General features: G+C 35.1%; 1 protein-coding gene across 8 annotated transcripts in view; it reads left to right on the top strand.

The window, feature by feature from the left end:
- Positions 1–23,230, top strand: part of ANKRD12 (ankyrin repeat domain 12) — a 107,556-nt gene that overhangs the window by 6,435 nt on the left and 77,891 nt on the right. For 6 of the 8 annotated variants that reach the window (XM_074352422.1, XM_074352421.1, XM_074352424.1 and 3 more), the window contains exon 2: positions 21,520–21,657. In XM_074352422.1, the coding sequence (XP_074208523.1) occupies positions 21,571–21,657 (87 nt within the window). In that variant the 5' untranslated portion in view covers positions 21,520–21,570. Of the gene's footprint in view, positions 1–4,249; positions 4,275–21,519; positions 21,658–23,230 lie in introns of those variants that run through there. The other 2 variants (XM_010958099.3, XM_074352425.1) reach the window with 2 other exon arrangements.

Genomic DNA, 23,230 nt, shown 5'->3' with positions numbered 1-23,230 from the left:
CAAATTGCTTTCTGGTTGGTGTAGAAAGGAACATGGTGAGCCCTGCAAGCATGTAGATCATGTCTGCCTTGTTCACTGTTTACCCCAGATTCCATCGCACAGTAAAGGATCGCCCAGTGCTAATAAGGGAGAATGGTCTGACTGGCGTAAGAGGATGAACTCGGACTAAGGGAGAAAAGATGGATAGCAGATGAGAAAAGCCATGATTGCGAGGATGAAGGGCTTAATAAAAATGAATTTCTAAGATGGGGAATGATGTAATACAGATTTTCTTAGAAAATAATTCAAGAGGTTGTATGAAATTCATATAGGAGACTTTTTTCAACATTTTTTATTGACTTATAATCATTGTACAATGTTGTGTCAATGGAGACTTTTTTTTTTAAGCACGTAAGTTAACTTATTAATTTTTGTTTTAAGAGGCAGGGACCAGTGATTTATATATCTCTCGTACTATTAAAAGTGGGTGGAAAGGAAAATATTATTAAACTGAAAAATAGAAAGTATAAAAACCGCATTTTATAGTATTTTACTCTTTCATTTAGAAAGTCAGATGTAAATCATTTCCAGAAATAAGACTTACCACTCCTAGAATCTGGAGTCTAGGTAAATAAACACAAACTTCATCTATAAAATGTGCTGAGGGCAATGTTGTCAGCAAATTGCGTGGAGGGGCTGGGGGTTTTGAGGGGCAGGACCCTGCCTGATGGGGCAGCCCGCCTGGGTGTCCTGAAGACCCTTCTTTGTGGCTGCTGGAGCCTGTGCTTGAAAAGGTGCTTAGGTTTTAAGGTTTTAGGTGCCAGTGCTAAGCACATATCTGAAGAAGACTTTCTCTGCTTGTATGGAGCTTAAAATTGAGCTGAAAGAGATAATTACTTAGAATAAGGATCCATAATTACAGAGAGGTTCTGTAAACATTTTGAAGTTACGTTGCAAGTTCTTTAGTGAATATGTGCTCAGGGGAATGGACCTATGGCTTTTAGGCTCTGAGATACGTCTGTCCAAAATAGACTAAGAATCACTGACTTGAAAATTTGAGTTCAGTTTTTGATGTATAACTGTTACATTCTTAAATAGTCATAAATTTGTGTTTTTAGGGATTTATTTTTTGTAGTATATTTCCTTTGATAGATAAAGCTCTTTAGTTTTGGTATCATCAGTGAGATTTGCCTTTTTACCCCCCGGTTCGTAACATTTGTGTGGTTATATATCAGGAAATGTTTCACTTCTAAAATAAAACCAAATATACATGTATTCTTTGCCTTTGGGGTTGGAGTTTTCACAGTACCATCCCATTCCTGTTTCTGACTTACAGCTATGAGAACACGTTGAATTTACTGTGCTGTAATCCCCTGTACCGTATTTCTCATCATTCTCCTCAGCGTACTTTGGCAGGGAGACAGTTCTAATTCTAAATTGCCCTGACTAAAAGAGCTACCAGTGATACCGAATGCTGCCAGTTCTGAGCTTATTTTCTTTTGAATGCCCTATATGCGGTTATCCTTCTTTTTTAAAATTGAAATATAGTTGGTTTACAATATTAGTGTTAGTCTCAGGTATACAACATAGTGACTCAATATTTTTATAGATTGTGCTCCATTTAAAGTTTGCAGTTAGCCTAGTTCTTGTGTGTAGTATAGTAAGTGGGCTTATGCTGGGGAGTGCACAGCATGCTGACTGAGGTTGCAGCTCAGGACTAAAGTAAGGCTCGGGCAGTCCAGGCCTGGTGTGAAGTTGTATGGAAGCTACAGTTTTGGCTACAGTTGACGTATTGTTAATAGCTCACGCTATTGTTGGGTCAGAGTGGAAATGGTGTGTGATGTGGATTGGAAATCACTTCCACAAGCATTGCTTTCTTGTGGGGTACTACTGATTTCAGCTACCTCTAACTCCATAGAGGATTTGGCTGTAAAGATGGTTTTCAGGATCTCAGGCTTATGTTTCAGAAGCCACGATTATTGTAGATTGTTCTGGATTTTTATGCCATGTCCTTTACCCCAAATCTTTTATATTTTTATGTGCTGCTGTTCAAACTACACCCAGCTATCTAAGCAATTAAAAGTCCTTTCCTTTCGCTTAAAGCTAAAGCATGTGCCTGTCTTTTTTAAAGAAAGCGGTAAACGTGTGTTAGGACACTGCGTAGGATGAAACTGTGAGTGACACTGGGAATGGCACCAGACGTGTAGTATGTTGCATGTGTCGGCTGCTTGTCTTGTGAGGGGCAGAGTTAAAACACCAAAAATTTGTTTTATTGTGAAGTAGTTCAGATAGTTTAAACGGTCCAGAAATAGCATAGTCAGCATCTGCTGCCTATCACTGGCTTTAAGAATTCAACATCACAGATTCAGTGCAGCCCCCTGGATACCTTTCCTTGTTCTGTTTCCCCACTCCCCCAGGGTAATTCCTATCTCCCTCTTGGCACAAACTTTTCCCAACTGTGGCTTTCCCCTTTCCCTAGACCTGTATAAATTTGTTTCTTTCCTCAAAGTTCACTACAGTGACCTTTGCCATTTTAACTCTGTTGCATATTGTGTATAACAGTAAGAGGGGTATGACTAGGAGAGTTGAAAATAAGATTGTAAACCTGAGGTAGAAATCTACCTTAAAATCTAGTCAAAGGAAAGTTAGACTTAAGAACTGCGTTATATGCAGAACAGAATTTTCAAAGTAGGTGTCAGTGTAACCTAATGAAGTAATTTTAAGATTAGTCTGGTAGCAGTAGTGTGGAGCAGTGGTCGGGAAGGAAGTGTAAATTGCTTTTGTTTTGGCTGTTGTTTTGGCTGCCTTTTCCCCCTTCTAAGTACTCTGTTAGTGAGATTTTGTTCTGCTTCCAAACACTTGACTATTTTGCAAGAAGAGAAAGGAGCTGGTGGCAAAATGGTTAATTACGAGTGTTTCTAGTTTTCTGGAATTGAGAGATTACTCCTGCCCCCTTTTAGAATCTGTTGACAGTGAAGTAAATACATAGTGGCTATTAGATTTCTACTTTCTGTATTGGTAATTTTTCCACTTCCCAGTGCCAGAGATGCAAGTAAAGCCACCTGACCATTTTCTCTGGGCTGTTGCAGCCCTCTGCTGGTCTACGGAAGTTGCACAGTTTAGAACCCTGTAGGGCTAGAAAGAGGGTTAGTACAGCCAGCAACTCATTTTTAGCATCTTAAAGCCTTAAAAGTCACTTGCGGCAACTCTCTCCATTACAGATGAGTATTGTGTATATCAACCTTAACAATTCTGGAAAGAAATGTATATATGGCTATACTTAGATATCCAGGGCAAATAGATAATTGTAAACACAACTGCCTGTATTACTTTCTTTAAAAACTCTAAATGTATTGTTAGAATGTGGTCTTTTATGGCCCATCTTGACAATGTCAGAAAATCTTTTTGCTATCTCAAATGGTAGAGCACATGCTTAGCATGCATGAGGTCCTGGGTTCAGTCCCCAGTACCTTCTCTAAAGAAATAAATAAACCTAATTACCTATCCCCCAAAAAATAAAAAGAAAAAAAATAGAAAATCTTTTTGCAACTATTTTGTAAATAGTACCTAATGAAGTAATGAGAATTTTATTTTTTAAAAATTTGAGATATGGTTTAGTCATTACTGTTAAATTACTACTAGAAGGTACAAGCAACAGGTAAATGCTAATTGCTTCTTTTAAATTATTTTCAAAGCATTTTCACTTCTTGTTGCTGGTGCCAGACAGTTAGTTGTCATTCTGGCCTCCTTGCTCTTGTTTACTGTTCCTTCCCGCCTCACAGTCTGGTCATTATACTTGAAGTGGTCTCCTTGTCTCTCATATAATTCCTCATTAGTCTGTTCTCCAGAGCTTCACCAACGACACCTTTGTAAACATGCTGTTTGAAATTGTGTCACTACCTTTTTTGAAAGCCTTAAATTGCTTTTGTTACCATGAAGATCAAACAGCACAGTGACAGGGTGCTTGTGGTGATCCCTTGCTCTTGTCTTTCCTCATTTTCTACCCTACTGTGCTTCTGTTTTTGCTGTCCATTCAGTGTTGCCTGCTCTCTTGTGTGCACTTGTGTGATTTCTTGGTCTGGAATACAAACATCATTTTCCTGTAGGTAAATGTTACAGAATAGCTGCTAGAGAACGTGCTAAAAATCTACCATGGCTCACTTTGGGAAGGTGTGATAAAGCAAGCGTGAACTCTTGATTGTTTATATTTCAAGCAATTGAACTGTCTAAATATTGCTCTGTTTTATACCGTAGGTTTACCTTTGTGGAATTTTGGGAGTAATACACACATATAGGTAAACCGAATTGACCGTTTACAATGTATTTACTTGGTACAGCCTTCTGAATTCACTGCCATGCTCAGATTCCTGAAGGGTATAATACACAGCAGCACCAACCTGAAGTGCAGGCTGGATTGAGCTTCTGTCCTGAATCTTTTGCTTCCTTTTTTATTCTGGTGGCTGGGTTAGAAAATGTAACACAAATAAAAGTACCTTTTACCTCTCTCCCTCTCCCTCTGTCTGGAGCAGTTCTCTCACCTCTCATCTCATTATTTTTTCCCCTTGGGTTCTAACCAGAACACTAGTTCTCCAGAGCAAACCAAGTGGAAGTCGACCTATTTTATTATTTTTAAAATGTTTATTTGCAGATTATACAAGTAGTACATGTTCATTATAAAAATTAATATAGAACTGTATAAAATAGATCATAAACATTCCTTAAGGACTTTAAAAAATAATTGTCTTAAAAACAATGTTGAAGACCAGTTTATTTTAAAGAATGTAGATGGTTTTCATCTCTTTAATGCTGTTGGCTAAATTTGTGATTTTTATGATACTGATTTCTGGGTCTGCATACAACCATTATATTCTTGAGGGAAAATGTTATGGAATAGCTGCCAAAAACCATTGTGGTGAAAATCAACCATGGCTCACTTTAGGAAGGTGCGCTAGAACAAACTCAGCCCTTTCCATAGAGAGATGTCTCACTTGAATTGTTTAAGTAGTTAAGGTGGGCATGGGGGTCCAGTCAGTATCCCAGAAACATTGCTGTTTGCTTTGAGGTCTTCTCCATTATTTTTGTAAGATAACTTAATTTTTTTTGATTGAAGTACAGTCAGTTACAGTGTGTCAGTTTCTGGTGTACAGCACAATGTCCCAGTCATGCATATGCATATACATATATTTGTTTTCATATTCTTCTTCATTAAAGGTTATTATAAGATATTCAGTGTACTTCCCTGTGTTTTACAGAAGAAACTTTTCTTAAAATCTATTTTTTATATATCGTGGCTAACATTTATAAATCTCAAACTCCCAGGTTTACCCCTTCCCACTCCCTTTCCCCGGTAACAAGATTGTTTACTGTAAGGCCACTTTTTAAATTTGAGGAAATTAAGCTTTTGGCCTTTGTTTAAGTAGGAAATACTTAGTTATTTATGTCTAATTTTTTTTTGCATGAGGAAACACAGAAATAAGAATGTCATAATTGTTTAGTAATTTAGGCTATCATTTTTGTATTTGTATAAAAATAGAATGGAATGAAATAGTTCTAAACCTCTTATTCTGGAATCAGAATTTTGGGAAAATAAGAGATCTTCAGTGTTACCTAGCCTAACGTTACTTTCAAGAAGAAACAGAAATACTGAAAAGTGATGAAGGTCAACCAAAAAGTCAGTGGTAGATCTCAGAATAGAATGTTGGACTTCAGGTTCCCAGATCAAATCACAGATAAAATAAAGGTCACTTTCTTAACTGAATGACTCTAGTATCATTGAATCATTGCTGTGATTTGGTCTTTTGCTAGTTGTCTTTTTTTCTCAAAACAATTTTGGAGGAAGCATGCTTACCCCTAGCACAGCTCCAGCCCAGTGAAAGCTGGAACAGGAAGAAAAATGAGGAATTCTCATCCCATGCTACGGTTCTGTCTTTAGGTAGAATGTAAAGTGGGTGATAAATTTAGAAGGCAGCATTTTACTATTTTATATGCACCAACGACTATTCTAAGGTACCATTTTATTTACTTCTCGTAGCCTTATTATTTGAGCTTTATCACTTTATGATATAAATGAAGAAATTAAGTAATTTGGACTTTGTTTTCCATTGTATTTAAAGTACATTTTCTGAGGACTTCTGGAATACATGGCAGACTGGGGAATGCTCCCTTCTTTTTCAGTAACACATGGAAATGCTAGATAAAAATAAAACATTTAAAAAACACAGCTGAGCTTCAAAGCAAGAAAGAGGAATCTGCAGGTGCCTGAAATGGAAAAAGAACTCATAATCGGAGACAGAAATTGAAGCTCTGTCCTGTAAGGAAAATAGATAAGTTGTTAGTGTGCGAGCTTTAATGTGGCACTGTAATCCGTGGGCCCAGGGGTGGCAGGGAGCGGTACCCAGACCAGGAAGGGCTGAATTTATGCGTGGGGCCTACAGAAAAGCCTGTCTGCCAGCCTGGGGTTGTGTTTCCTGCTGTGTCTTCTGCTCTTTTGTTTTCGACCTTTCTGGTGTCCTTTTCTGGTCTCTTTACAAAGTGTGTTACTGAGTCTTGTTTTTGTCTAGCCTCAGAGTCCCTTATCTTTTAATTAATGAATTTAATTCATTTTCATTTATTGTAATTTATTGTAATAATACATATGTTGGCAATTATTTACATTCTTTTTACTGTATTTCTGTTCATTTTCCATAGTTTCTTAACATATATATAACATTTTCTTTCCTTCAAACAAGACAAGTACTTTAACCATTTTCTCACTTTTCTCTAGTCTCCTCCACCCCATCTCCAACCCCTGCAGTGTCCTAGCAACCATCTTGATGTTTTGTAGAATTTTAGTTCTGAATTATTAGGGGTATTCTTAAAGCACCCATCCATCATTTTTCTTTTTATATGAAATACTAGGTTTATTAGGTTATTTACTCTAATTCCCATATATCACATAGTGTTCTCATAGATTGACTTCAGTTCTTATTTGAGTACCTACTTAAAAGCAATTTTCAAACAGAGTGTTTTGGGGAGGGAAATAGCTCAGTGGTAGAACACATGCTTAGCATGCACGAAGTCCTGGGTTCAGTTCTGCAGTACCTCCATTAAAAAAATGTATAGACGTAATTTAGATGTATAAACAATAGCAACAATAAGCAAATTTTTAAAAAATCCTTGCACTTTCTTTGTCTAGGGTGACTCAAACAGGATGTATACATTCTAAGGCCTTTTTATGCCTGAAAATATTGTTAATCCTCACCCTTAAGTTATAACTTCCTTTGATTAAAGATTTTTGGTTTGAAATTCTTTACCTTTAACATTTTGAAATATTACCACATTCTTGCCTCTGATGTTGCTTTTAGGAAGTTCTGATGTCAGATTGATTTCTTTTCCTGGGTGTGTGACCTGTAGTTCCTCTCTAGAAGATTTTGACTTTTTTTGTTTATCTTTTTCAGTTTGTAGTGTATCTGAGTGTAGTTCTTTTCTGTCTTGTTTGGCACTTGGATTCATAATCATTCATCCATCCTTTCATTCAATAAATACTTACTTATTGGGAGTCTGCTGTATGCCAGGTTGTGTTCCAGACACTTTAATCTGAAATCTTTGATCTTTCCTCATTTCTGGAAAGTTATTGGTCATTTTTTCAAATATATTGTTTTCTTCATTTTTTCTTTCTTTCTGGGAATTCTGTTACATGGATTCTGTCACTTCTAACTTCTCCATATCTCTTAACTTTAATATTTTCCTTTAAAAAAAAAAATCCCTTCCTGTTGCCTTCTGCAACTATCTTCTACCTGATCTCCTAGCTTACTAACTCATTCTTGACTTATCCATTGTATTATTTATCTAATCTGTAGGTTCTTTATTTTCGGTCACTTGTTCTTTAATATTCTGTATCTCTTTTTGATTCTGTTTACTCCTGCTGCATGTTATCAATCTTTTCTTACTTCTTTGAGGATTTTATATGCTTTAAAAAATTCTTATGTCTATTCCATTAATTCTGCTTCATATAGTATATAGATGGTTTAGTTTGAGTTTAGATCCAGATGCCAACATTTTTTAGCTTATCAAAGTTAATCTGAAATTTATTTGGTGAGAACTGGCAAGATAATTTTGAAAATGAAAAATGATGAGACACTAAAATTTATTATAAAGCTATACAAAAAAGTCTAAAAAATAAAATATTCAAATGCAAAAAAAATCCAAAGCAAAATGGTATAATATTGGTATAAGAATGAAAGACAGAGTAGAGAAACAGACTGGAATGCCTAGAAACTGATTTCAGTATATAAAGAAATAAGATTGTTATTAAAAACTGGCATTACAGATAGATGAGAAGAGTTAAATGTAAAAAGAAGTTAAAGGGAATAAAAGTGAATACATTTTGTGATCTTGGAGTAAAGATGGTATAAGCCTAAAAATGAAGAAAGGATTTATGAAGAAAATATAGGCATAAAATGTATTTTTGATTGTACATTGTACAATCCATTGTACTCTTATGTTCATAGCATTGTTTGCTGTGGTCAAAAGGTGGAAGCAACCCACGTGTCCATCAGTGGCTAAGTGGATAAGTAAAATATGGTATTTACATGCAGTGGAAGGTATATTATTCAGCCTATGAAAGGAAGGACACATACTACCGTATGGGTGATCCTTGAAGACAGGCTTAGTGAAATAAGCCAGTATGAAAGGACAAATGTTAAGTAATTCCACTTATATGAGGTACCTAGAGTAGTCAAATTCATGGAGACAGAAAGTGAAATGGTGGTTACCAGGGACTCAGAAGAGTGGGAAATTATTTAATGGGTAGAGTTTCAGTTGGGGTAGATGAAAAAGTTCTGAAGATGGATAGTGATGACGGGTGCACAACAGTGTGAATGTATTTAATGCCACAGAACTATACACTTAGAAGAAATAACAAGTGTTGGCAAGGATATGGAGAAAAAGGAACCCATGTGCACTGTTGGTAGGAATGTAAATTGGTTCAGCCCCTGTAGAAAACAGTACGGAGATTCCTCAAAATATTAAAAATAGAATTCCTTATGATCCAGCAGTTCCACTTCTGGATATTTATCTGGAAGAAAATGAAAACACTAATGTGAAAAGATATTATTTATAATAACCAAGATATGGAAACAGCGCAAGTGCCCATTGATGGATGAATGGATAAAGAAAATGTGATGTGTAGCTCTGTCTATATATGTATGTGTACACACGTGTGTACACACACACACACACAAAATGGAATATTATTCAGCTATAAAAAGAGTGAAATCTTGCTGTTTGTGACAGCATGGATGGACCTCAAAGTGCATTATGCTAAGTGAAATAAGTTAGACAATGGAAGACAAATAACATCTGATTTCTCTTATAGAAGGGATTTTTTTAAAAAAAGTTCGTAGGTACAGAGAACAGATTTGTGGTTGCCAGAGTGAGGGAGGGGTGGGATAGAAATGGGTGAGAGAGGACAAAATATATTTTTTTTAATTGTGGAGAAAAAATCATGGGGATGTGAAGTACAGCATGGTGACTATAGTTAATAATACTGTATTGCATATTTGAAAGTTGCTAAGAGACTAAATCTTTAAAAGTTCGCATCACAAGAATAAAGGTTTGTAACTGCACGGTGATAAATGTTAACTAGACTTATTGTGGTGATTATTTTGCAATATACATATGCCAGATCATTATATTGTACACCTGAAACTGATATAATGTTACATGTCAGTTATGCCTCAAAGCATGATTAAAATGGTAAATTCTGTGTACGTATATTTAACTACATTTTATGTGTGTGTATGTGTGTGCAACAAAAATGACAGCATAGTTTTTCTTTTACAAATCAATAGAAAAATGATGATTTCCACAGTAGAAAAATGGCTAAGGATCCTAGCAAAATTAGGAAGAGGAAAAACGGAGAATAAGTTGTTGAAGTAGGGTATAAAGTTTTTTGATAATGAGAAGTCACCTAAGGGATCAGAGCACGGAATGGAATATGGACATGAACTCTGAAGAAAGCCAGGATGGGGCCAGGATTTTGATGTAGAGATAAAGGCTGTAAGTGACAAAGTTAGTATTTAGTGAAGTGACTGGCAGGTGTGTGGGTGCTTGCTGTGAAAAGGGTAGGGGCAAATGTTGCTTAATGGTTCCCAAGCCATTAAAATTACCTGGGAACTTTTTTTTTAAATAACCTATTTACTTCAGAATAGTACTAGATTTAGAGAACAATTGCAAAGGTAGCACAGAGTTCCTGTATACTTTACCCCAGGTTCTTCTGTTTTCAGTGTCTTAACTTTAGCATGGTACATTTGCCATAACTGATAGACCAATATTGATACATTATTATCAAGTAAGTCCGTACTTTATTCAGATTTCTGTAGTTTTCACCAAATGTCATTTCTTTGTTCCAGAATCCTATTCATAATACCACATTACATTTAGTCATCATGTCTCCTTAAGCTCTTCTTGACTGATAATTTCTCAGATTTTCTTTGTTTTTGATGACTTGACAGTTTTAAAGAGTGCTGGTCAGGTCGTTTTGTAGGGTGTCCCACTCCTGGAATTTGTCATGTTTTTCTTATGATTAGACTGGGATTATGCAATTTGGGAGGAAGATTACAGAGGTAAAATGCCATTTTCACCACATCTTATCAAGGCTACGTATTATCCACATGATTCATTACTGTTGATGCTAACTTTGATCACCTTGCTGAGATATTACTTGCTGAGCTTTTCACGTTCTTGTTTTCCCCACCTTGTTCCATGTTGTGTTCTTTGGTAGAAAATCACTCTGTGGCTTACACTTAGAGAGTGGGGAGTTATGCTCCACCGCCTTGAGAGCAGAACGTCTACATAAACTGCCTAAAATTCTTCATGAAAATTTGTCTTCTCTCTTATTATTTAATTTGTTCAATCACTTATTTACATCAGTATGGACACATGGATATTTATACCTTGGATTGTAACCCAACCCTCTTTTACTTACTCTGTTGCTCAGAGTAGTCTGACTTTGCCAGTGGGGACCTCTTTCAGTTGATACCTGGTATCCCTTTGACATATTCCCATTGTTGAGTTTATATATTTATGTATATTTTTTGAGCACTTTCTTACTCTGGCAGTACAAGAGTCTCCAGACTCACATATATTTTCTGCCTTAGAATCAGCCATTTCTCTAAGGAACTCAGGTTCCTTTCACTGGAGTAAGGTACTCGTAACCAAGATCTTGGTGTTAGGTGTGCTCCTTGTTACTGACGTCTGTTGCTTCTGGGCTTTGAGCTGACAGGAAGGAAATATATGTATGTATACTAATTCTGTATATACATATCTATAAATACTTCTGTATGTAACCATCTGCATCTGCACCAAGCAAGACATGAGTTCATACTGATGTCTCAAACAGTGATCCATTCCCACATTGCAGCCTCCTCCTGACTTGCCCGTCTGTAACCTCCTACTCCAACGGTGAGAACTGGCGCCCACCATCCACTGTTCATTTACCCAGGTGTCTGTTTCCAGAGTGCACGTATGCTGATTTCAGAATTGTTAATGTGTACCACTAGGGAGCTTTTTTCTTGAAATAAAATTCACATAACATAATTCACCATTTTAACCACTTTAAAATGTACAATTCACTGGTTTTAAGTATATTCACAGTGTTTTGCAACCATCATCACTGTATAATTCCAGAATATTTTCATCATCCAAAAAGAAACCTTGTACCCATTGAGCAGCCAGTCCCTGTTTGCCTCTCCCCCAGCACCTGGCAGCCACTATGGGGGCTTTTAAAAAAGTGGTATTTATGTTACCTCCAGGTACACTGATTTAGTAGCTCTAAAGTTGAAGCTAGAATATGTATCTTTAAAAAAAAGGATTCTGCTTTGCTTTTGATAAGGAAGTTTGAATTACCAAGTGGCATGAGCCTAAAAGAACAGCATATTTCAAGTAAATTGAAATGTTGTAGAAGCAATAGTGTCAATCAAGGAGCACCTCATCAAAGCTAAAAGCAAGGCCAACACAGTTGGGTGATTTTTAATTTAAAAGTCAACTTAGGGTTAAAGTTGGGGAAAGAAATCATTTTATAAACTGTCAGTTTGTCACATCTGTGTGTATATTTCAGTTCGGTTTTAATCTGTGTAGTCTGTTTCATCTATTACCAAGTTTGGTGTCAGTAACTTTGTTCTGCCTGTTTTCTCTTGGGGGTTTTGTTCTATTTTGTGATTTTATTTTAAATTTCTGCTTAGCCTAATCATAGAAAGCTACCTTCTTCCTCTCCCCACTCCCTTGGTAAAAATGCACTCTTAAGGAGGAGTATGAATTGCCAAGTAGCTCTGGAGCTGTGGTAAAGCCAGGTATATCTGATAACTGAGTTGGGAGACTTGCTGACACACTAAGTTTGCTCTCTTGGTTTGTAGGTGGAAGCTAAAGACAAGTACTTAGTGTTTTGTGATCCCCTATGCAGAACTTTTAAGACAAACTTACAGTTCGAAGATAGAGTGACTAGAGCAAACAGAATAAAATCACATTTAAAGCATTGATTCTGAGGGTCCAATGCTTACTAAATGCTGAAAGACTATGAAGTGATCTCAAAATACAGACTTTCCCTAATTCTTTTTTTTTTCATTTTTCAGTTTTATTAGGTAGAATTGTTACAATTTGATTCACATACAATATATTGCTTGTAAATACATACGTACAATATACTACACATTCTTTTAGTTAACATATATGTACTGATTATTGTTTCTAATGACAGTTTAGAGCTTTAGCTTTTTAAACTTAACATGGTTACCAAAGGAATAAAGCCAACCACAAAATAAGAATCAACAGGAGACTTTTCCTAATTCTAAGAGGAACATTTCTGGAGATTTTCACCATAGCATACAGCTTCACAATTTATCTATTTCTATTCTCCAAAGTTCTCTAGCTATATAGTCAACTAGAGGTATTTTTTCCTCTCATTCCCATCTTGCAAATAGTCTACCAGAGTCTTCTCTCCTTTGTTTCCCTTAACCCTCTCTCCTTTTGCCACATTGGGTAGTTATTCCCAAAAGGCATGGTCCCAAGGCTTATTTCCTTCTTGAGTAGCTCTCCAAGGTTTCTTCTTAACACAGTGTGGCCTCTCCTAGTGCGCAGTTTTGTACTCTCTACTAAGAAGATAAAATTTTCTCCAAATTGTTAGCCTTAGGATAAGTAGTAATTCATAAACAACAACAAAAATTAGCATATTAATGTTTCCTGAAGAGTCAATTTAGTTACTGTACTAAGAAGTCTGACCTGCAAGCAAGACCTGGCATCCTTGCAGTACCTTAGCTTTTAAGAAGGATGCTTACCTGTGTATGTCACCATTCTTGTCTTGAGTTAGTTGTGTTCCTTGAGTTTGCTGTTCTTGCTATTAAATTATAATTTAGCATTAGTTTAGTGACATTTAATGACATCATTAAATTTGTTATACTTATTTGGTTAAACTTTATATTGTAGGGTGGTGATGTACATTTTTATCAACAGTAGTATTTGGCACATTTCCAGTGCCTGGACTTCTTGGGCATACATGCATTGCCCCCCACCTCCAAATGAATTGTATATTGTGTCTCAAAAATGAGTTGGTCAGGCTCCATTTGCTAAAGCAAGTGCATGTATAATCCATGAGAATTTGCTTGCAGAATGATTTTTTTCCTCTAGTGGAAAGAAGGATATGGTAAGGTAAATAGACAGTGGGGTCTTTTTCACCACCTTACACAAGTGAAGAGATTTGAGATACAGTAGTTTTCTTCCAGTTGTGATTACCTCCTCCCCCAGTGTCAAAAGTAGTTTCTGGAGATCCCAATAAAGGAGGCTTTGAAAAATCAGTTTAGAAAATACCGTTTAAAGTTGTATTTAATTGTAAAGAACTGCTAAAACTTAAAACATTTTCTACTTAATAATATGAAAGAAAAAGAAATACAAACACTGGTTTACAAGCTTCTATTGAGACTGTTTCAAACTTAAAACCCTACAGAAGACAGTAACTAAGAAAATTTTTCTGTCTAGAGTGGAAGAGAAAATAAACTTCCAGAGAAGCCAGTGTTAAAGGTTGTAATTAATAGGCCGTGACATGAAACTAATAGTTGTTCTGTATACTTCCCAGAAAAAAAGGAAACATAAATCTAAAAGAAAACTATGGCGTATTTATGGCGTATCTGTCAGTAGAGTGACAGACTAAATGTGAGACCAGTGTTTGCTCTTGAGGATCCTTTTCATTGTCAGTGAAAGTATTCTCCCAAAGAGTTACTGTCCTGTGAAGATAGGAAGTGACAGTAAAATGTTTTGTTTTGTTTTTAATAAGACTCTTAGGCTGCCTAATGTGGTTATTTTCAAATGAGTTGATACCCCACATACCCACACACATGTACGTTGTGCTTAACGTGGTAGGGAAATCCCGTATTAATAAAGTGGCTGTGCTACTTTGCATTTCTTCCTAACCCTTGGCAGTGTATCAGAGTTCCAGTTCCTCTACATCACCAATACTTGATCTTCCTTACTTGTTCTGATTTTAGCTGTTCTTGTGGGTGTATAGTAGCATCTCATTATTATTTTCCTGATGACTAACAACTAACTTTTTCTGTGCTTATTTGCCACTTACTATATATTCTTTGATGAACTATCTGTTGAAGTCTTTTGTTCCTTTTAAAGTTGGATTATCTTCTTATTGATTTGTGGGAGTTATTTATATATTCTGGGTATAAGTCATTTATAAAGATATAATTTGCAAGTATTTTCTCCCTGTGTGGCTTGCTTTGCGTTTTCTTAACAATGTCATTTAAAGAGCAAAAGTGCTTTGTGAAGTTCAATTTATCCATATTTTTCCTTTTATAGTTTCTGCTTTTCATAGCTTATTTAAGAAGTCTTTGTTTAACCCAAGGTCATACAGTTGTTCTAACACTATTTGTATCTTTATAATGTACTATATCTTTATGATGAAATCAGGTAACGTATGTAAGTCCATGAATTTGGTTTTATTCTCAAAGTTATTTGGACTTTTTTAGGTCCTTACCATTTTTATATCCATTCTAGAGACAGTTAGTCAGTTTCTATTAAAAAAAGAAGCATCCTGAGATTTTGACAAGGACTGCATTACCTTAGAGATCAGTCTGGGGGAGAACTGACATTTTACTGAGACTTCTGATCCATATGAACATAGTATATCTCTTTATTTTGGTCTTTAATTTCTTTCAGCAGTGTTTTTTATTTGTCAGTATGTAGTCTTACACATATTTTGTTATATTTATTCTTAAGAATTTAGTATTTTTGATGCTATTATAAGTTGTGTTTTTAATTTCAATGTCAAACTTTTTGTTGTTAGTATATAGAAATAATATTAATTTTCATATATTGACCATGTATCCTTTGTCCTTCCTGTGCTTGCTTATAAGTTCTAGTAACCTTTTTGTAGATACTTTGCCTTTGTTTCCATAGGCAATCATTTCATCCTGAAATAAGACCAGTTTACTTCTTCCTTTCCAAGCTATATACCTTTTATTTCTTTTTCTTGCTTTATTTTACTACTTAGGGCTACCAGTAAGTATAATTTTGAATACAAGTGGTGATATCATCTCAAAAGATGCAGAAAAAGCATTTGACAAAATTCAACATCCTTTCAAGATAAAAAAACTCTTAACAACTTAGGTATAGAAGGAATATACTGAAACATAATAAAGGCTGTATGTAACAAGCCCACAGCTAACATCATACTCAACAGTGAAAAGCTTTTAGCTTTTCCTCTAAGGTCAGGAACAAGACAAGGATGTCCACTCTCACCACTTCTGTTCAACATAGTACTAGAAGTCCTAACCAGAGAATTTAGGCAAAAGAAATAAAAGACATCCAAATCAAAAAGAAAGAAATTAAATTGTCTCTGCAGATGGCATGATCTTATATATAAAAAGCCCTAAAGATTCTATGAAAACTGTTGAGCTAATAATTTCAGTAGAGTTTCCAGATACAAAATCATCATTCAAAAAGCAATTGCATTTATCTACACTAACAGTGAACTCTCTGAAAAAGAACTTTTTAAAATCCCGTTTATAATAGCATGACAGAGAATAATATACTTAGAAATACTTTAACCAAGTAGGTAAAAGATCTGTACACTGAAACATGTAAATGACTTTGATGAAAGAAGTTAGACATGAATAAATGGAAAGATACCCTGTGTTCGATAGGGAAGAGTTATTATTAAAATGACAGTACTACCGAAAGTGCTCTACAGATTCAGTGCAGTCTTTATCAAAATTACAGTGGTGTTTTTCACAGCAGTAGAAAAAACAATTCTAAAATTCATGTAGAACCAGAAAAGACTCTGAATAGCCAAAGCAATCTTGAGAAAGAATAACAAAGCTGGAGGCATCACACTGTCAGATTTCAAACTGTACTGCAAAGCTATAGTAATCAAAACAGTAGGGTACTAGCATAAAAAGAGACACACAGACCAATAGAACAGAATAAAAAGCCCAGAAACAAACCCACACATACAGTCAACTAATCTTTGACAAGAATGCCAAGAACTCAAAATGGGAAAAAGATATTTTTTCAGTAAGTGGTGTTGGGAAAAGTGGATATCCACGTGCAAAAGAATGAAATTGGCCTCATATATGTCATATACAAAAATTAACTTGAAATAGATTAATAAATGCAAGGCCTGAAACCATAAAATTCCTACAAAAAAAATACAAGGAAAAAGCTCCTTGGCATTAGTCTTAACAGTGGTTTCACGGACATGACACCAAAAGCACAGACAAGAGCAAAAGTAAGTGGGACTATATCAGATAAAAAATATTCTGCCCAACGAAGGAAACAAAATGAAAAGGCAGCCTATGAAATGGGAGAAAAATATTTGCGAACCATACATCTGAGAAGCGGGTAATATCAAAATATGTAAGGAAACTCATACAGTTCAAGCAAAACCAAAACAAAACAACAGCAACAACAAAGAAACAGTTAAAAAATGGGCAAAGGACCTGAACAGGCGTTGTTTTGAAAGAGGACATACATATATGTAAAGGTACATATAGCATCACTAATCATAAGGGAAACACAAATCAAACCACTAGGAGATAACACCACATACCTCTTAGGATGGCTGTTACCAAAAAGACAGGAGATAGTAAGCGTTGGTGAGGGTGTGACAAAAAGGGTCCCTTGCACACTGTTGGTAAGAATGTAAATTGGTGCAGCCACTTTGGAAAACAGGATGGAGATTCCTCAAAAAATTAGAAGTAGTACTGCTGTCTGATCCAGCAATCCTACTTTCAGGTATATGTTCAGAGGGAATGAAAGTAGTATTCTCTGTATGTTACCCCATTACCCCATGTTCATTGCAGCATTATTCACAGTAGCCAAAGTATAGAATCAACCTGTTGATGGATAAATGGATAAAAAAATGTTGACCCTTGAACTGGGTGGGGGTTATGGACACCAGTCCTCTGTGCAATCAAAAATCTGTGTATAACTTTGCAGTTGGCTCTCTCTATCTGCAGTTCTACGTTCTCTGATTCAACCAACCCTGGATAGTGTAGTATGTATTTATTGGGAAAAAAAAAAACCCACGTATAAATGGACCTTCACAGTTCAAACCTGTGTGTGTTACTCAAGGGTCAACTGTGTATATTTACAGTGGGATTTATTCAGCCATTAAAAACATGTATCCTGCTGTTTGCCACAACAGGGTTGAACCTGGAAGACATGCTATATAAGTGAAATAAACCGACAGATAAATACGCTATGATCTTACTTAGCTGTGGAATCTAAAAATGTTGAAATCACAGAGCCAGGGAGTAGGGTGGTGGTTGCCAGAGGCTGGGGAGTGGGTGAAATGGAGATGATGGTCAAAGGACGTAAACTTTCACTTGTAAGATGAATAAGTTCTGGGGATCTAATGTACAGTCAATAATGCTGTATTGTATCCTTGAAATTTGCTGAGAGTAGATTTTAAGTGTTCTCACTGCACATGCACAGAAAATGCTAACTATGTAAAGAGATGCATATGTTAATTAGCTTGATTGTGCTAATCATTTCACATAAATCATCTCATTGTACACCTTAAACATATACAATTTTCATTTGTCAATTATACATTAGTAAAGCTGTGGGTGAAAAGTGACAAGAGCAGACATCCTTGCCTCATTGTTGATCTTAGGAGAAAAAGAAAATATTCAAATTCTGTTTGCTGAGTTTCGTCCATTAATGGGAATATTAAATTTTATCAAAAAGCTTTTCCTGTGGTGTTGAAATGGTTATTTATTTATTGCTTTTAGTCTTTTAATACTGTGAATTATATAGATTGATTTTCAGACATTAAGCTGACCTTTAATTCCTGGTATAAATCCCACTTGGTCATTATGTAACATCTTTTTTACGTTGGTGGATTTGGTTTGCTAATACTTTGTTGAGGATTTTTTGTTATATGATTATGAGGTATATTGGTCTATAATTTTTTTGTAAAAGACTATTCTGGTTTGGTATCAGGGTGTTGATGGTGTCATAAAATAGGTTCCTTTCTCTTTTCTTTTTCAGGAGAGTTTGTGTAGAAATTGGCGTTATTTCTTACTTACGTGTTGTATAGAATTCACCATTGATGCCTTCTGGGCCTGGAGTTTTCTCTGTTTTTAAATGTGAAATCAATTTCTTTAGTGAGTTTCAAGTTGTTGAGATTCTGTTTTGTCTATTTCATTTAATTTGTTGAATTTATTTGTATAAAGTTTATAATATTTCTTTATTATCCTTTATGTATTTATGGAATCTGTAGTGATGTTCCCTCTTTCATTGTTGGTTTTGGTTATGTAGGGCTCCTCTATTTTATTTCTAAAAGATCTGGCTGAGAGATGTATATGTTTTATTGATTTTTTTTTTAAAGAACCACTTTTCATTTTCATTGGTTTTTCTTTTTTTTAATTTGGATATATTCATACTATATTTCTATAATTGGTTCTGGTTTAACTTCTTTATTGTGTGAGAACAAACTCTGTATGATTTTAATTATTTTAACTTTATTAACATTTGTTTATGATCCGTGATGTGGCCTATCTTGCTGAATATTCTATGTGCCCTTGAAAAGAATGAGTATTCTGTTTGTTGTGTAGATTTTTCTATAAATGTCAATTAGATCCAGTCAATCTGAATCACTGGCATTTTTTTTAGTTCGTTTATAACCTTGTTGGTTTCTGTCTTACTGAGAGAGTAATTGAAGCTTCCAAGTCTTACCAGTTTGTTTATTTCTCCTGTCAGTTCTATCTGGTTTTGCTTCCTGTACTTGAAGCTATGCTGCTAGTTGCATACACATTTAGTGAACTGATCCTTTTATCAGTATATGGTGTGTTCCTCTTGGCTTTGAGATCTCTTTTGTCTGATGTTAATATAGTCCCTCCAGCTCTCCTCTGATTATGCTTGCATGGCATATCTTTTTCCATTCTTTTACTTTTAACCTACTCATACCATTATATTTGAAGTGAATTTCTTATTAGTAGTAGCATATAGTTTTGTCATTTTTTTTGACAGTCTCTAGCTTTTAATTGGTGTGTTTAAAGTATTTGCATTTTATATAATTATTGCTGTTTGCATTAGTTCTATCATTTTATTGCTGTTTTGTTTCTTCTGTTTTTTATTCCTCAGTATTTCTTTTCCTGCCTTCTGTTGGGTTATTTGTACATTTTTAAATATTCAGGTTTAATTTACCTAATGTGATTTTGATTATCTCTTTGTGTATTGATTGTTCCAGTGATTACAGTATATATCATGGGCCCAGAACCTAATTATATACTAAATGCTTCCTTGACTGAAGTTATAGTTTTAAAATCCAATTGCGATTTCTGTTGTTAGTGCTGAAATTTTCCAAATAAACTCATTGAAAAATAATACAAGCTTTTTAAAACATACAGCCCATTAATATAAATTTATTGTCATGTATAATTTTCTGACGAAATACAACACGTCTTCATTCACCGATAACTTTTTTGCTTAATCTACAGAAGATAATGCTTTATCTTCATGGTCTCACCTAGGTTAATGCCTGTTGATAGTATGCAGCTCAGTTTTGCTTTTGAGTCTGAACTTTTGTGTTTATATATGACTTGTAACTCTAACTCTGTAAGCTAGCTCTGAGGACAGTGCTAAGTTTAAGTGATTCTGTTTATATGGTAATAGCCGAATCCGTTAAGTGGCTGTCAGGGAAACTTTGCCTTTTGTGTGTAGTGTCAAAAATTTCCCTTTGTTTCCTTGTTTCCTTATCTATAAATGGAAGATTTGAATTATTTAAAGTCTGGCAGCTTTTTTTTTTGTTGAAATATACTCTAATTTGGCTATATCCAGGTTAATTTAACCTACTAGTTTTTTTTATATTTTATCAATTAATTCAGTTTAGTTAAGGGATTTTGGTTTTGTTTCTGTTGAAACCAAACTAATTTTAAAGCACCAGTAGAACAATTTGAAGAGCATAGATTTTACTGGTTTTTTGTTCAAGATACCTGAGTTTTAATAATTCATATAGATACTAGAATGTAGCTTACTTAAGTCTGTAATACCCATCTATAGGAAATTTATAGCATGAAATAGTTAAAATTAGGCTTGCCAGTTACTCTGCTTGTGATTGTGGCTCATGTCACAGTCCCATTGGCCAACATCCTCAGTTTAGCCCAGTGCTGTGCTGTAGAGCGTTCTGGGGTAATAGAAATATGTGTCTGCACTGTATCATTTGGTAGCAACTTTAATTTAACTTTCAGCAACCACATGTGGCTAATAGGTCATCAGACAGCAACACAGGTATAGTCTCATGGCTTCCCCTTTCTTATGTAAAAGTCCCTTTTGGGAATTTTTTCTGGATCTCTCAAGCAAAACCTTCCAAGAAGTTCTTTGGCCTATTAAATCAGCTTGCAGAGCAGGAGACAGAAGGCTGAATAAGTTGGAAAGAAAATGATACATGAAGTGGTAACTATAGTACAGTATGATAAGGATTAAATCAACAGATAGGCCAGTAGAGTGACTGGATACCTGGGGATAGATGTCTGGGAGTTCGGTGAATGAAAATAAACCACTCTGGGGATTTTAAGTAGTAAGGACTTAATTAATTTAATTTAAAATAGAATTAGATGTTATAAAATTACTGATCAAACCTATCAAGTTACTGGTTGGGTCTTCAGAAATAATTTCCAGACCAGTGCAGAACTACTGCAGAATCTGTTAGGAGCTCCTGGCATTGAAACCATGCTGGAATGGCAAACACTTTGCTTACTTGGACTGCTGCTCGTTATCCAGGAAACTGATGTTAGATATTAGTCTGGAGAAGATGGGAAGAAATATGGAAGTTCTCTTTTCTTCTTTTCAGTGGCAAACTGAATGGACTTGAACAAGGAAGCTTTAATTAGAAGCTCAAATTGTTAAATGAAAATTTATTTTAGGCTTGATTAGCCTCTCTGAGAAAATTAATTATTTTATAGAGACATAGAGGAAATTACACTAATTGTGGTGCATAAACTTTAAGTAGGTTTTATTGCATATGTATACAAATAACCCTTCTATATCCATTTTTTACAGATCCAGGATGAGAAGACTGATAAAGGTGGAAGCTAGCTGAACAGCTGTAAGATGCCCAAATCTGGGTTCACAAAACCAGTTCAAAGTGAAAATTCTGACAGTGACAGCAATATGGTAGAAAAACCGTATGGAAGAAAGGTACATGAGTATGCTAAAGATCTGTTTACTCTTTGGAAATTATGAAAAAGACTCCTGATTAGTATTTGTGGTAATTACTCACAAAATAAAAAGCAGTATGGATGCCAGATCAATTCAGACTGTTTATCTAAGCCCCTTAGAGGTAAATTGGATTCCTAGGGATGAGATTGTTTTCCTTTCCCTAAGATAACATGATTACTAATATCGCACAATTACTTGAGAAGTAATCATTGAGCCAGGGGGCAGTGGGGGGATGGGGGATCCAAGTCCTTAGTCATTTCTTCTCTGACCCCTGGTGGTGAAACACATATACAGTAGCTATTCAGTTTTCCATATCTGTAACTTCGGATAAATTTACACGAACACTTTCAACTTCAGTGTATCTCTCTATTAATAGACAGTAGAGCTTTATAGAATTGTTGTGACAGTGAAATGACTTAAGTATTGTACTTAATGCAATGCTTGATACATAGTAAGTGCCCAATAAATGTTAACTATTTTGTTGTTTTATCATTAGTCATTGCTAGTGACCCGTGATTCTCTCCTTTTACATCTATCTTTCTTCATTCCTACTCAATTTAGTACCTCAGAACCTTTATTTAGACTTTTGCAACTGTCTCCTAACTAGTCTCACTATCCCTAGTCTCTCCTTATCTAGTTAGTTTTATACATTACCTTTGAATTTTTCTTTTTGTTTTGTTTTCTTCCTTTTAAGTCCTTTTCCTCCCCTAAGCTATTTTCTTGTTGAAGGACATCTGAAATGTTTCCAGTTTGGGAAATATGAATAAAGCTGCTATGAACATCTGTGTACAAATCTTTTTTTTTTAATAGCTTTATGGAGGTATAATTTATTTACCATAAAATTCACCACCCATTTAAATGTGCAATTCAGTGATTTTTAGTAAGTTTATAGAATTGCATAGCCATCATCATAATCCAGTTTAGACCATTTCCATCATTGCTAAAAGATCCTTATGCCCATTTGCTGTGTTTTTCCGTTGCCACCCCAAACCCCAGACAACCCCAAATCCGCTTTCATAATCAGGAAACATAAGTTTTCAACTTTGTTCTTTTCAAAAATCCTTTTGGCTATTCAGGGTCTTTTGCATTTCCATATAAATTTTAGAATTAGCTTGTCAGTTTTCACAAAAAAATCTTGCCGGAATTTTTATAGAGATTGTATTGAATCTGTAAATTAAATCTGTAGATCACTTTGAATAGTATTGGCATCTTAACAATATGTTTTCCAATCCATCACCACAGAATCTCTCTCCATTTATTTAGATTTCCATTTTTCTTGAGCAATGCTTTATAGTTGTCAGTGTACAAATCTTGTGCTTCTGTTGTTAAATTATTAGTATTTTATTCTTTTGGATGCTGTTGTGGATAATTTCTTTTTGGCTTTTTCATTGCTAGTATATAGAAACAAATATTTTTGTATCATGGTTGTTTATCCTTAGACCTTGCTGAACTCATTTATTGGTTCAAAAAGTTTGAGGATTCCTTAGGATTTTCTACATGTGGAATTATGTCTTCTGGTTGTGAAGATAATTGAACTTTTTTTCCAGTATAA

The sequence above is a fragment of the Camelus bactrianus genome, chromosome 24 (genome assembly GCF_048773025.1).
Source record: "Camelus bactrianus isolate YW-2024 breed Bactrian camel chromosome 24, ASM4877302v1, whole genome shotgun sequence".
In the NCBI taxonomy this organism is placed as follows: Eukaryota; Metazoa; Chordata; class Mammalia; order Artiodactyla; family Camelidae; genus Camelus; species Camelus bactrianus.
The sequence above is the reverse complement of the archived record's forward strand: the minus strand, read 5'-3'. Positions and strand labels throughout refer to the sequence as shown.